Source organism: Lepidochelys kempii, chromosome 9 (assembly GCF_965140285.1).
Source record: "Lepidochelys kempii isolate rLepKem1 chromosome 9, rLepKem1.hap1, whole genome shotgun sequence".
Lineage (NCBI taxonomy): Eukaryota > Metazoa > Chordata > Testudines > Cheloniidae > Lepidochelys > Lepidochelys kempii.
In genome coordinates, this window is record NC_136388.1 from 61,740,127 (window position 1) to 61,753,474 (window position 13,348).

Genomic DNA, 13,348 nt, shown 5'->3' on the forward strand with positions numbered 1-13,348 from the left:
TGGAGACAAAGGTGTTAGGGTTTTTTTTGTTATTTTTTAAAGGATTTTTCTGTAGGCTGACAATCACTACCAGAGAACATAAATATCCGATTCCAGCACAGCAAAATTTTACAAGCCAAGTTTTTTGTTTTTTTATTTCTAACTCTCGGGTGTAAAGTTAGTTAAAAACAGAGAGGCAAACATGATAGAGCCAAAGAGGCTGCCCGCAGGAGAGCTATGGAGGCAAAGGAAAAAGAAATGGAGGGAAAGGAAAAAGCTCAAGGCCCCGACTACCCTGAAAGGAACCCTCCAGACACCTTATCGTCCTGCCATACCATTCTCCAGCAACCCACCTCGCCCCAGTGATCCGTCAGCTGGACGATGTTTTAAATGTAACGAGCTGGGGCATGTGAAGGCCAACTGCCCCAAGAACCCCAACAGATTACAGTTCATTGCACTGGAATCACACTAGAGATCCTCAGGCCCCGATACCTCCCAGATACCCTTGGAGCGGAGGGAAACTGTGAGTGTGGGCGGGAAGAAGGTCACAGCGCGGAGGGACACCGGAGCACAAGTGTCAGCTATCCATGCTTCCTTAGTGGACCCAAATTTAATCGACCCAAAGATCCAAGTGACAATTCAACCCTTCAAGTCCAACTCTTTCAATTTGCCTACAGCCAAGTTGCCTGTCCAGTTCAAGGGCTGGTCAGGAACGTGGACTTTTGCAGTCTATGATGATTATCCCATCCCCATGCTGTTGGGGGAAGACTTGGCCAATCATGTGAAGTGAGCCAAGAGGGTGGGAATGGTCACCCGCAGCCAGGCTAAACAAGCCGTCATGCATAACTCTGTTCCTGAAACTTCTACCAGGACCTGGTCAGAGGTGATGGACCCAGACCCCAGGCCAATGTCTGCAACAGCAGTAGTGGATCCAGTCCCAGAGACCCAGACAGAGCCAGTCCTAGAACTGGAACTGGCAGAACAACCAGCACCAGACCCATTGCCAGCACTGAATCCAGTACTTGCAACCCCAACACCAGAGGGCCCCACCAAACCTGAACCGGCAGCAGCCAATAATCCTACACCAGAGGCTTAGCCGGAGCCTGAACCCCAACATAGTGCACCAGTGGAGAGCGGTTCACAGTCAATGGAAACAGCCCCATCCCCCACATCGCTTCCAGGGGGACCAAGCCTAGGTCCTTAATCCAATGAGGAACTGATGTCTCCAGCATCAAGGGAACAGTTCCAGACCGAACAGGAAGCAGATGAAAGCCTCCAGAGTGCTTGGACGGCAGGGGTACTGGCAGGTACCACTAGATGAATCCATCAAGGACAAGTCAGCCTTCACCACACATCTCGGGCTGTATGAATTTAATGTACTCCCTTTCGGGCTGCAGAATGCACCCGCCACCTTCCAAAGACTTGTAGATGGTCTCCTAGCAGTATTAGGAGAATATGCCTTCGCCTACCTTGACAATATGGCCATATTTTCGGATTCTTGGGCAGAACACCTGGAACATCTACAAAAAGTCTTCGAGTGCATAAGGGAGGCAGGACTAACTGTTAAGGCTAAGAAGTGTCAAATAGGCCTAAACAGAGTGACTTACCTGGGACACCAGGTGGGTCAAGGAACTATCAACCCCCTACAGGCCAAAGTGGATGCTATCCAAAAGTGGCCGGTCCCAAAGTCAAAGAAACAGGTCCAATCCTTCTTAGGCTTGGCCGGATATTACAGGCGATTTGTACCCACAATACAGCCAAATCACCACCCCACTGACAGACCTAACCAAAAAGAAACAGCCAAATGCCATTCAGTGGACCGAAGAGTGTCAGAAGGCCTTTAACCAGCTTAAAGCGACACTCATGTCTGACCCTGTGCTAAGGGCCCCAGACTTTGACAAACCGTTCCTAGTAACCACAGCTGCATCCGAGCGTGGTATGGGAACAGTTTTAATGCAGGAAGGACCGGATCAAGAATTTCACCCTGTAGTGTTTCTCAGCAAGAAGCTGTCTGAGAGGGAAAGCAACTGGTCAGTCAGTGAAAAAGAATGTTACGCCATTGTCTACGCTCGGAAAAGCTATGCCCATATGTTTGGGGACAGCGTTTCCACCTGCAAACCGACCATGCTGCACGACAGTGGCTTCATACCGCCACGGGAAATACAAAAAAAACGTATTCAGTGGAGTTTAGCGCTCCAAGATTTTGATTTCGACATCCAACACATCTCAGGAGCTTCTAACAAAGTGGCTGATGCACTCACCTGTGAAAAGAAAAGGAGGACTTGTGGCACCTTAGAGACTAACCAATTTATTTGAGCATGAGCTTTCGTGAGCTACAGCTCACTTCATCAGATGTTTACCGTGGAAACTGCAGCAGACTTTATATACACACAGAAATCATGAAACAATACCTCCTCCCACCCCACTGTCCTGCTGGTAATAGCTTATCTAAAGTGATCAACAGGTGGGCCATTTCCAGCACAAATCCAGGTTTTCTCACCCTCCACCCCCCCACACAAATTCACTCTCCTGCTGGTGCTAGCCCATCCAAAGTGACAACTCTTTACATAATCAAGTCGGGCTATTTCCTGCATAGATCAAGGTTTTCTCACATCCCCCCCACCCCCATACACACACAAACTCACTCTCCTGCTGGTAATAGCTCATCTAAACTGACCATTCTCCAGGTTTAAATCCAAGTTAAACCAGAACATCTGGGGGGGGGGGGGTAGGAAAAAACAAGAGGAAACAGGCTACCTTGCATAATGACTTAGCCACTCCCAGTCTCTATTTAAGCCTAAATTAATAGTATCCAATTTGCAAATGAATTCCAATTCAGCAGTTTCTCGCTGGAGTCTGGATTTGAAGTTTTTTTGTTTTAAGATAGCGACCTTCATGTCTGTGATTGCGTGACCAGAGAGATTGAAGTGTTCTCCGACTGGTTTATGAATGTTATAATTCTTGACATCTGATTTGTGTCCATTTATTCTTTTACGTAGAGACTGTCCAGTTTGACCAATGTACATGGCAGAGGGGCATTGCTGGCACATGATGGCATAGATCACATTGGTGGATGTGCAGGTGAACGAGCCTCTGATAGTGTGGCTGATGTTATTAGGCCCTGTGATGGTGTCCCCTGAATAGATATGTGGGCACAATTGGCAACGGGCTTTGTTGCAAGGATAAGTTCCTGGGTTAGTGGTTCTGTTGTGTGGTATGTGGTTGTTGGTGAGTATTTGCTTCAGGTTGCGGGGCTGTCTGTAGGCAAGGACTGGCCTGTCTCCCAAGACTTGTGAGAGTGTTGGGTCATCCTTTAGGATAGGTTGTAGATCCTTAATAATGCGTTGGAGGGGTTTTAGTTGGGGGCTGAAGGTGACGGCTAGTGGCGTTCTGTTATTTTCTTTGTTAGGCCTGTCCTGTAGTAGGTAACTTCTGGGAACTCTTCTGGCTCTATCAATCTGTTTCTTTACTTCTGCAGGTGGGTATTGTAGTTGTAAGAAAGCTTGACAGAGATCTTGTAGGTGTTTGTCTCTGTCTGAGGGGTTGGAGCAAATGCGGTTGTATCGCAGAGCTTGGCTGTAGACGATGGATCGTGTGGTGTGGTCAGGGTGAAAGCTGGAGGCATGCAGGTAGGAATAGCGGTCAGTAGGTTTACGGTATAGGGTGGTGTTTATGTGGCCATTGTTTATTAGCACTGTAGTGTCCAGGAAGTGGATCTCTTGTGTGGACTGGACCAGGCTGAGGTTGGTGGTGGGATGGAAATTGTTGAAATCATGGTGGAATTCCTCAAGGGCTTCTTTTCCATGGGTCCAGATGATGAAGATGTCATCAATATAGCGCAAGTAGAGTAGGGGCTTTAGGGGACGAGAGCTGAGGAAGCGTTGTTCTAAATCAGCCATAAAAATGTTGGCATACTGTGGGGCCATGCGGGTACCCATAGCAGTGCCGCGGTCCAGAACATTCTATGAGGTTAATGAAAAATGAATCTACATACAGAATACCTGGAAGATTTTACTTCAAATATTCTATTTTCCCTTTTGTCGCTAACAACAAAAACAGCATCCCGAGCCTGGTGCCCCCCAATCCTGGCACCCCAGGCGGTTGCCTGGGTAGCCTGCCCCTAAATCTGGCCCTGATCTGTCATATCATCTACAGAAGAGTAAAACAAGAAACTTCCCATCTAAACAACTCTGTACTGCTAAAGGAAGAAAATAAGGGGAAGTGTTACACTTGGAGCCTTGACTTGGGAAGTTGCAGACACTCCTTTGGCTGTGTGCATAATAAAAGATTAACAGTGGGACACACCAGCAATAACTGGATGCAGAGCTCCAAACCTGGCTGTTCATGTTGTAACAATAAACCAGGGTTTTTTTCTCTAACTGAGCCCCAGTCACTCCCCCTTTATTGACACAAGGAGGTGCAGGATAGAGGGAAGCCAGAGAAGTTTGGAGAACCAGGAGGCTGGCCCCAGAAGGAGGAGCAGGTTAGGGTGACCAGATGTCCTGATTTTATAGGGACAGTCCCGATTTTTGGGTCTTTTTCTTATATAGGCTTCTATTACCCCCACCCCTTGTCCCGATTTTTCACATTTGCTGTCTGGTCACCCTAGAGCAGGTTGGGTTGGAGGGGATGTGGTGAATGGAGTATGAATAGCATTCTACCTCCCGCTTTGAGCTGGGTTCAAATGTCTAGGAGTTCCTCTTAAAATCTAACACACATCACAGACTCAAGCACCCCCAGAGAAATCTGGGAAAAACTCAATTACCCCCCCCACTTTAGAGGACTCTGAACAGGCAGCACCTCTTCACGTGCAAGCGTGGAGTCTGGTGCAAATCAAGGACAGGCTTTATTAGGGGACAAAGAGACACAACGTCAACCCGGGAAACAGCAAAAATAGATCTGTATATGTAAAACACTCACATGTCACCTTGGCCATTGTCCTGCCACTCAGCTCCCCACCCCTGGTGGGAATGGCAGTGGTAGTGTGTTCACAGTGCAGCAGTGTCTTTCTGCAGCCACTCCATCCCTGAACCCAACTAGAGCGATTTCAGGTTTAGTGGTGCTGAGCAGGGGGTCCCCCACTGGAGGTCTTTCTGCTCAGCTGCTGCTGCACTTCTTTCTTTTCCTTCGTTCACTCTCTGATTTCAGTCCCACTGTCCCCCGGGCACGGATCTGCAGGATCGGAGCTATGTGCTGGCTTTTACACAGCCTTTTGGGAAAACCCTTCAGTAATGCAGACCCCACAAGGGGTCTTGCTCTTCCTTCAGGGTAGGCCTCACAGCCTCACCACCTCCACGACTGAGCCTCTGGGCTTCAGTCCTCCTGCTTCACCCCAGGAGCTCGGCTCAGTGAGTCCAGCTGAGATAGACTCCTGGTCAGAGCCGTGTACGCTCTTCAGGGACTAATGCACTTCTGCACGTATTTGCAGTGACACCAGGCAGCCTTTTCAGACCAGTAGGTGTATTAGTGATCTGGAACAGAGCCTCGGAAATCCTTAGGCTACCACAGAGAAATTAAGGTTAAGCCAGGCCATCTGACCAGGCCAGAGAAATCCACCAGCCAAGAGGTAATGGATTCAATTTCAAGCTCTGTCTCTCTCTGACCCAGTGGTTCTCAACCTATTTACCATTGTGGACCACATCCAATTCTACCTGTATGGCCCTGAGGATGTCACATGGGTCACAGCTGTGTGCTGATTGACCTACAAGCTGCCCATGGGCCGCAGGTAGGGAACCACTGCTCCGACCCTTCATCAGTCCCTGCTGAGAGCTTCTTCTGGAAGCTCATTCTTATCCCCTGCTGTCAACTCTTAGCCCTTTGTTCTCAAGCTGGTCTTTGCTCAGCTGCCCTGCTGGGAAGCGAAGGGGGAAATCTTTCCTCTTGGTCACTGATTCCTAGGTGTAAATGATCTGGTCACTGGGTCCTCCCATTGTCTCTTTTGGATTCAGCATTGATACAGGTTGTTTTCAACAGGTTCCAGCCAGTTCCTTAACAACTCATTTGTTGCACCCTTAAAGAGCAAGTCACCACACACGTCTCCTGTGTTGCCCCAAAAGCAGATTTAACCTTTCCCCCGCACTGGATAGCAATGCAAAGTACAGAGGGAAACGGAGGTACACAGAGGATTCATAAGAATATTATAAAAATTCCCACCTTGTCACACCACTCAGCTCAGAGTTAGTGTTCAGTTCTCGTAAATCCTCAACGTATCATTTGGAGGAAGTGTAGGTAGAAAGCTTATGGAACTGGCCTCTCTCTGCAGCTGCTCTTTCTCCTGTTCACCATCAGATGTGGCAGGGAGCTCTCTATCACAGGGCTTATAGTTAAGACACTTGTGTTTATAACAAAAAGAGACAATAATGAAGAGTGGCCACAGGCTGCAGGGAAGGGTGGGATGGGTATTATTACAGAGGATATTCTGGTAGGTCCTGGTGAAATGCAACCCCTCCTCCTCTTATATTTGGACACTTGAAAAGAAACCTGTAGCACCCTTTTGCCGAGTGCGATGGCTTGATGCTGCGAGAGTGGATAGCATGGGGGTAGAAGGGTTGTGGATAGGTTTGGATAGGCCGTGTATTGAAGATGACCTAATGACATGCAGTCTTTTCTCACCTCTTCCCCCCACCAGCTGGATCCAAACGCAACAAATTCATCCGAAGGAAACTGGAGAACTCCTCCAAGGAGAAGAAAGGTGAGTGAATTCCACATTTCAGTCTGGCATTGTGCTCCTCAAAGCCATCATGGTCTTTAAAAATAAGCTAAGCCAAGGCATCCTATCTACCTGGATTCCATTGTGAATTTCTCCTTTGTGGCATGTTATTCCCGCCTCTCCCCCAGTGTATGCATGTGCATGTATAAGTATACGGTCATAGGTGCATATGTGTGGGTATGGGGCAGTGTTGGTATGTGAACGTGTTACTTCCCAGGGAGCCTGTTCTTGAGTCTCTCCTGCAATGGATTCCCCTTGAGGAGACTGTTCTACAATTCAGGTGCTCCAGCTGTTAAGAACTATCACCTAAACATTCCTTCTTTCACTTCAGGCACTGGCTCCTTATCCTGCCTCCACCCAAGCTTGCTTACCACTGCATGCTCACTGACGTGTACACCCATCACTCTAGTATATGAGCGCTTCCCTTGGAAAATCAACAGCAGTGGCGCAGGGCCCAGGGGACTCCATAGAGTTTCTGGCACATCTCCTTTTTCAGGGTTGGTGGAGCGGCTCTGCTTGGGACGGGGTTTTGGTCTTTGGTTTGTGTTTGTCTTTTTATGGGTTTTGCCTTTGAGGGATGTTTGTTTATTTTATTTTTGTGTGTGAATAAAAAGACAGACCATTCTTACAGGAATTCTTATAGGAATCACCTGGAAATCAAAGATTCCTCCTGCCCCAAACTGTTTTCTGGAAGGTGTCAATAAATGGGTATCCTCCATGGGCAGGGTCATAAATACAGTATTTCCAGGTTCCCTACTGACATACAAAGAGCTTTGTATTCTCAGCACTGCCCTGTGCTCTTCTTGCCCTGCCACAAGGCAAGAGTTCATTGCCAACACTCAAATGTTGCAAAAGCCAGGAAATGTGGAATCCCCTTCAAGATTATCAAGACTAAACAAATCATAGATATTGGAAAACTAGGAACAGAGATAAGGAGGCTCTTCCTACACAACATATGCACAAGACCTTAATTTTTCCCTTGTGGGGATGGCACGAGGAACTAGGAATACAGTTACCTTAGCGCTCCCCGACCAAACATGCCATTTTTCTCTGTGCCCAGCATAACTTCAGATCAGGACTGCTACTTGTATGTGCCAACAGATCCCCTCTGTGTTCCAGGTAGCACCATGGATCCAGGCTGGGGGCAGAGAGCACACTGAACAAAAAGGCTCAGGGAGGTGAAGGAACTATGATCTTTCCCTGAGGAGCTCCTTAAGACAGGGACCACAGGGACAGAATTAAAGTTGCATGGTTGTGCGGGTGGGAAATGTGTTCTTAATTGCGTATGTCCTGGCTTTGCAGCATTTGTGTTTGGGAATTCAACACTCCCATTCTGAAAGGGCTCAGGGAGCAGGATAAAGTGAATCACCTGAAATCTGCATGCCAGCTTACCTGTGGGTTTTGCACATGAAATTTCCCTTGGATTCTGAGAAAGTGCCGTAGTAAGGATGGCATGACTGAGAGGTGTTTGGGGAGGGGGCTTCCTGAGTGTTCCTCAGGTACAAGCCGTGCCCGGTCCCTCCAGGCCCTCAATGAGTTGGAGGGGACAATTGACTGGTTGTGAGGTGTTCAGCTGGAAGCAGCACTGGGATGACGGGGAAGCCCCAAGGTTCCTACTGCACATTGGGCTCAGCATGGGGGGAATGGCTTCTGAACTCTCCTTTTTCCCAAGAACAGGGGATGGGGATTTGCAGAGCCCCTTCCCCAAATTTTCTTGGTTCTTGCTCCCAATGTGCGGAAACCCCACCCTCCCTGACAACCAGCCCCTCCCTGCACACACTGCTGAGTCACCCCATGGCCCCAGCTCCAATGGCTCTGACCCCAACATCTCACCTCACACCCTCAGCAACAGCTGCTGTGCCATAGGGCAGCCAGACCCTGGCAAACTCTACAACAGAGCTCCCTTCTGGTTTTGAGCAGCCTGCCCATCTGTCTCCACACACAGCCTGGTAGCTGGCCTTGTTAGAGTGCCAGTCCCCCTCTTGGAAAACATTTCCAGCTGAGATTCAGGAGACAGAGAGTCTGTAGGGAAGGCTGTCCCCTGCTGCTTTTTCCTCATCTGTTGGAGCTTTTTTAAAGGGTTAGACCAGATTCCTGTTTAAAAGAAAGCTCTTTCAAGTGCTCTGAAATCTGCATACTTAAAATGATTGTCTTGAAATTTGCTATGCCTGATGGGAGTGTAGGGCAGGGTTAGTGATCCAGATGTGGGGTCATTTGAATAGGGAGTTCCTGAGATACAGCCCTCAGAAAAAAACAAAATCACACAAAACCCAAACAAATATAAAAACACCAGCATTTCATTAAATTCACAGATTCTAGCAAGTTAGTTTGAAACCCACCCGGGGAAGAAATCGGAGAATGAACTGTGAATGTTTGGGGGGGAAAATGCTCCATCAAGTTTTTTTTTTTTTTTTTTAAAGAAATGTAATCTGAGTACAGCAGCCTACTCAGAAAGTGCTGGAACTGTTTTGGAAAAGAAAATGACACATGTGAATGGTCACTGGGAGGGGAGGGCAATTAGAGGTGCAAAAGTAGGTGGGAAGGGAGCTTGGGTCTGCTTAGTGATTGATGTATAATTGGAACGGATAGCTGTGGAGGGCAAAGAGTTTGTGGCACAGGTAAGGGAGACGGGAGGGGTTGGGGGAGAGGGAGAAGACAGAGGGGCTTGGAGACTGTGAGGGGTAGCGGAGGAAGTTGGGGGTTTAGCGGGTGACCTTGGGCAAGTCACTCAACCTCTCTGTGTCTGTTTCCCATCTGTAAAATGGGGATCATTATGTAAAAGTTCTTTGAGACCTACTGGTGAAAAGCACTATATGAAATGGTGTCTTTGGATTATTACTTAGCTACAGTAGCATGTCAACTGGAAACCTAGGAGAGAATGAGAATGGTCTAAATAATCACTAACTCCTACTGAAAAAACCTTTCTGTCTCTGTTTAAAAAACTGGGCAAGTAAATGGCAAAAAACTTTGTTAACCCAGAGTGAAGGTTATCCAGTGATACCTCACGCCCTTCCAGAACATTGAGCTCAGCAAAACTCTAACTTCTAACACCCAGGAAATGCAGAGTTAAGGGAAACGCCCACACAACCATAACTCTGCCTCTTTGTATGATGCCCTAGTATGCCCATAACACACACTTTCGCTCTGCCTTGTCACTGTAATGGACAGACGCTACCTACACTTGCTCTGCACTCAAACACTGAGTCTGTTCCCTGACACAATACCACACTTGTACAATTTAACAGCCCCTTCACACAGGATAGCTCCTAAACCTGTACTGTCCCATACCCATCATTAAACCCAGCCTGCTCTCATATCCCACCTCACGACTGACATTTCCAAGGGCAAGACCACCCCAGTGCCCTGCTCCGGACACAACCTCAATTGAAATGGTGCAGACTGGAACCTCAAGGTCTATGTGCAGCTCCTTCCTTTGATCACACACATGGGGCGGTCTCAGACCCTGATCTCCTCATGTCACAGTCACAGCTCTCCTAAGCTGCTCCAGTTTATTCCTCCATCATTCAGTACCACAACACCCAGCACACTGAATACAGCTGCAGTGGATTTAGATACTTCCCAGTGGCTATTGCCAGCTCGGGGGGGGGGGGGGGGGAGGGGAAGAGTTAAGCCTCTATGGGCATTCACCTTAACTCAGTTTTGCTGAACTCGACATTCAGAAGAGCATGAGTCATCAACCTTAATGTTGCGTTAAGGCCAAAAGGGGCCATTAGATGGTCTAGTCTGACCTCCTGTATAGCAGAAGCCTTTACATTTTATCCAGTTAACCCTGTACTGAGCCCAAGTAATTTGTGTTGCACTGTGTCCCAGAAACGCATCCAGTCTGGATTTGAAGATGTCAAGAGGTCAGGTGCTCGGTACCCAGAACTGAAGTCAGATTTTACGATGTGCCCAGTACACAGTGTGCAACTGATGCACTGACCTCTCTTGGAAATCTGGCCTATCATGGTACTAGACTCTCAAAGTTTATCTAAAGAAAATGTTTCTGGGCCTCATGAGGACAAGAAAAATCTTGAACACATGGCCACGGTGTTACTGATGTAGCAACGCCTGCCTGAATCAGTTGCTCTGAGTGGGGAGTTGCCCCATTGCATTCCCATGGGTGTTAACTCTGAGCCCATCTGACTGGAGGATGCTCCCATCACCACTGTCCCAGTAGAGGGCACGGTAGGTGGGCTCACCCTATTGTGGCTCTTCTGTGTTGGTAGGATTCCCTCCCCACAGCCCTCTGCTTTGTGGGTAGGAGCTGAACCCTTGTTCCTTCAGAAAAGAGCCTGACTCACCTGCAGGCAGGGAGCTGTGGCCTGGAGCTGGGGGAGACCCCTGGGTGTCTGAAGAGGAGCGGTGGTGAGCAGCCCGCAGCTCAGCTGATGGCTCTTTTGTGTCTGGTTCTTGCCACTGCCCCTTGAATGGGGGTGGGGCAATGGGAATCCCAGATGGGGGGTTGCCAAAGGCCCCAGATTGCCTGACTCTGCTTTTGTTGTTGCAGCGTGTAGCTCTGCTGTGTGGCAGAGTGCGCAGGTTCCTGGCTGGAGGGAGGGATTGCTGCTACGTCTCTGTCTTGTTTCTGCCTGACTACAGGTCACAGTCCCTAACTGTCTCAAGTTTTTACAGACTGTTGTCCCCAGGTCTTTGGGATCCCGCTCTCCCAGGTCATTGCCAATGACTGGACACACAAGCAAATGCAGGAAGCAGTGAAAGGCAGCCGCAGAGACTGCCTGGAGGTGGAAGCGACTGTGACTAAATTTCGAGCTCAGATTCAGAAGAAATCCCCTTTCGGCAGAGGCTGCGTGCTGGGGCCCGGCGGAGAGTTTGCAGATGAGCCACTCTCTCCTACTTTCCTGGACAATGTGTCCCGGAGCCACCGAAGGGTATGGCTGCAAAACAGGTTGAGTGGGGCTGGGGCTGGGGCGGGGGCGGGGGCAGACAGACATAGCTCAGTGGTTTGAGCATTGGCCTGCTAAACCCAGGGTTGTGAGTTCAATCCCTGAGGGGGCCATTTAGAGATCTGGGTTGAAAATTGGGGATTTGGTTGGACTAGATGATCTCCTGAGGTCCCTTCCAACCCTGATATTCTAAACTGTATGCTGGAAGCAAGCTGCCATCAAGCTGGGCAGGAGGGGGGCCATGGCACCCCAACTACTGAGGCTGTTTCCCAGGGGCCCTAGTTACAAGGTCAAGCTGTGCTAGTTTGGCCCTCTGGCTGCTTTCAGCCTTGGGTTGTGCTGGCATCTGTTGGGGAAACTGAGGGGCTTCCAGCAGCATCAAGTCCTGTGGGCTACTGCGCAGAATATAAAGCAGTCCCTGCTCTAAGCAGCTTGCGCAGTAAGAATAAGACAAGAGACAACACTGGACAGATGAGGGAGGAGAAGGAAACTGGCACAAACCTGTTCAGCAAGGGAGAATACATGAAGGTGCTTCTTTGAAAATGTAACATGAGGGCGATAGAATCTGGCATCATGGGCCAGTGATAGGGGGGAGTCAATCTCTTGGTCAGATCTGAGCGAAGACAGGCGGGTGAGTGTAGGCCATGCAAAGAGAGGGGTGACATGGTAAAGTGACGAGCCAGGTCTTTGCAGTAGCATTCTGAATGGACACGAGGAGGGCAAGATAGGATTTACGGAAGCCAGAGAAGAGGATGTTTCAATGGTTGAGACACAAGATGATGAAGGTCTGGACAGGGGTTTTAGCTGTGGATGGAGAGGAAAGGCGGTTCTGAGAATTGCAGAAAGAACTGGAAAGTTTTAGCTATAGCTTGGATGCGAGGATCTTGAGAGGGGGCCAAGTCAAAAATGACATACAGGGTATGGGCCTGAGTGACAAAAAGGATGGTGGTGTTGGGAGAGGAGCAACAGGGAAGGACTCAGAGGGCAAGATTATGAGATCTGTTCTGATCAGCTGAGCTTGTACTGATGGCTGGATGTTTATGAGGAGGTGTCAGAGAAACAGGCTGAGATTGCAGTTTGGACAGATACAGACAGGTCTGGAGTACAGAGGCAGATCTGTGCACCATCAGTACAGAGATGGTAGCTGAATTAGTGTTTGCTGATGAGATTACCCAGAGATAAAATGTAGAAGGAGAAGAGCAGGGGACCCAAGCTCTGAGGGCTGTGATGAGCATCCCCTGAGCAACATGGTGAGAAGTGATTGGAGAGTCTGGAGGGGCCACATGAGAGCACAGAGCCCTGCAAGCCAAGGGAAGATGAGATTTCAATCAGAAGAGCCTGGTCAGTGGTGATCATCAGGCTGAGAAGGACGAGGATTCACTCTGCCTGTTGTGGAGGTGCAAGCTTTTCTGCCCCCTCTGCTGGGCTGAGACAGGGGAGTACAGCAGTGCAGGGGAAGCGTATTCTGTTCCATGCAGGATGCTGATGTCTTCGGTTTTGTTCTGACTGGGAGCCAAAACCAAATATTTTGAAATTCTCTGCAAAAGTAAATGGAGCCCCGGGACCATTCGTATGTTTGCCTGCTCCAGAGCTGCAGATCCTGGACCCTGGCCTGATCCTGGTCAGGCTCTCTAGGCACTACTGTAATGTGAATAACTAAATCCAGCACATTGTACCACCATATCGGACGAATCTGGTAACTAGCCACTTTCCTGCTGTCCCCGCTCCCGATGAAGTGTGTGTCACCGCGTTG

The 13,348-nt window shown here is 48.9% G+C and overlaps 1 protein-coding gene across 3 annotated transcripts in view; it reads left to right on the forward strand.

Annotated features, from left to right (window-relative positions):
• Positions 1-13,348, forward strand: part of ARHGAP36 (Rho GTPase activating protein 36) — a 78,401-nt gene that overhangs the window by 33,636 nt on the left and 31,417 nt on the right. For all 3 annotated transcript variants that reach the window (XM_073360668.2, XM_073360670.2, XM_073360669.2), the window contains exons 3-4: positions 6,608-6,670; positions 11,324-11,580. In XM_073360668.2, the coding sequence (XP_073216769.1) occupies positions 6,608-6,670; positions 11,324-11,580 (320 nt within the window). The remainder of the gene's footprint in view (positions 1-6,607; positions 6,671-11,323; positions 11,581-13,348) is intronic.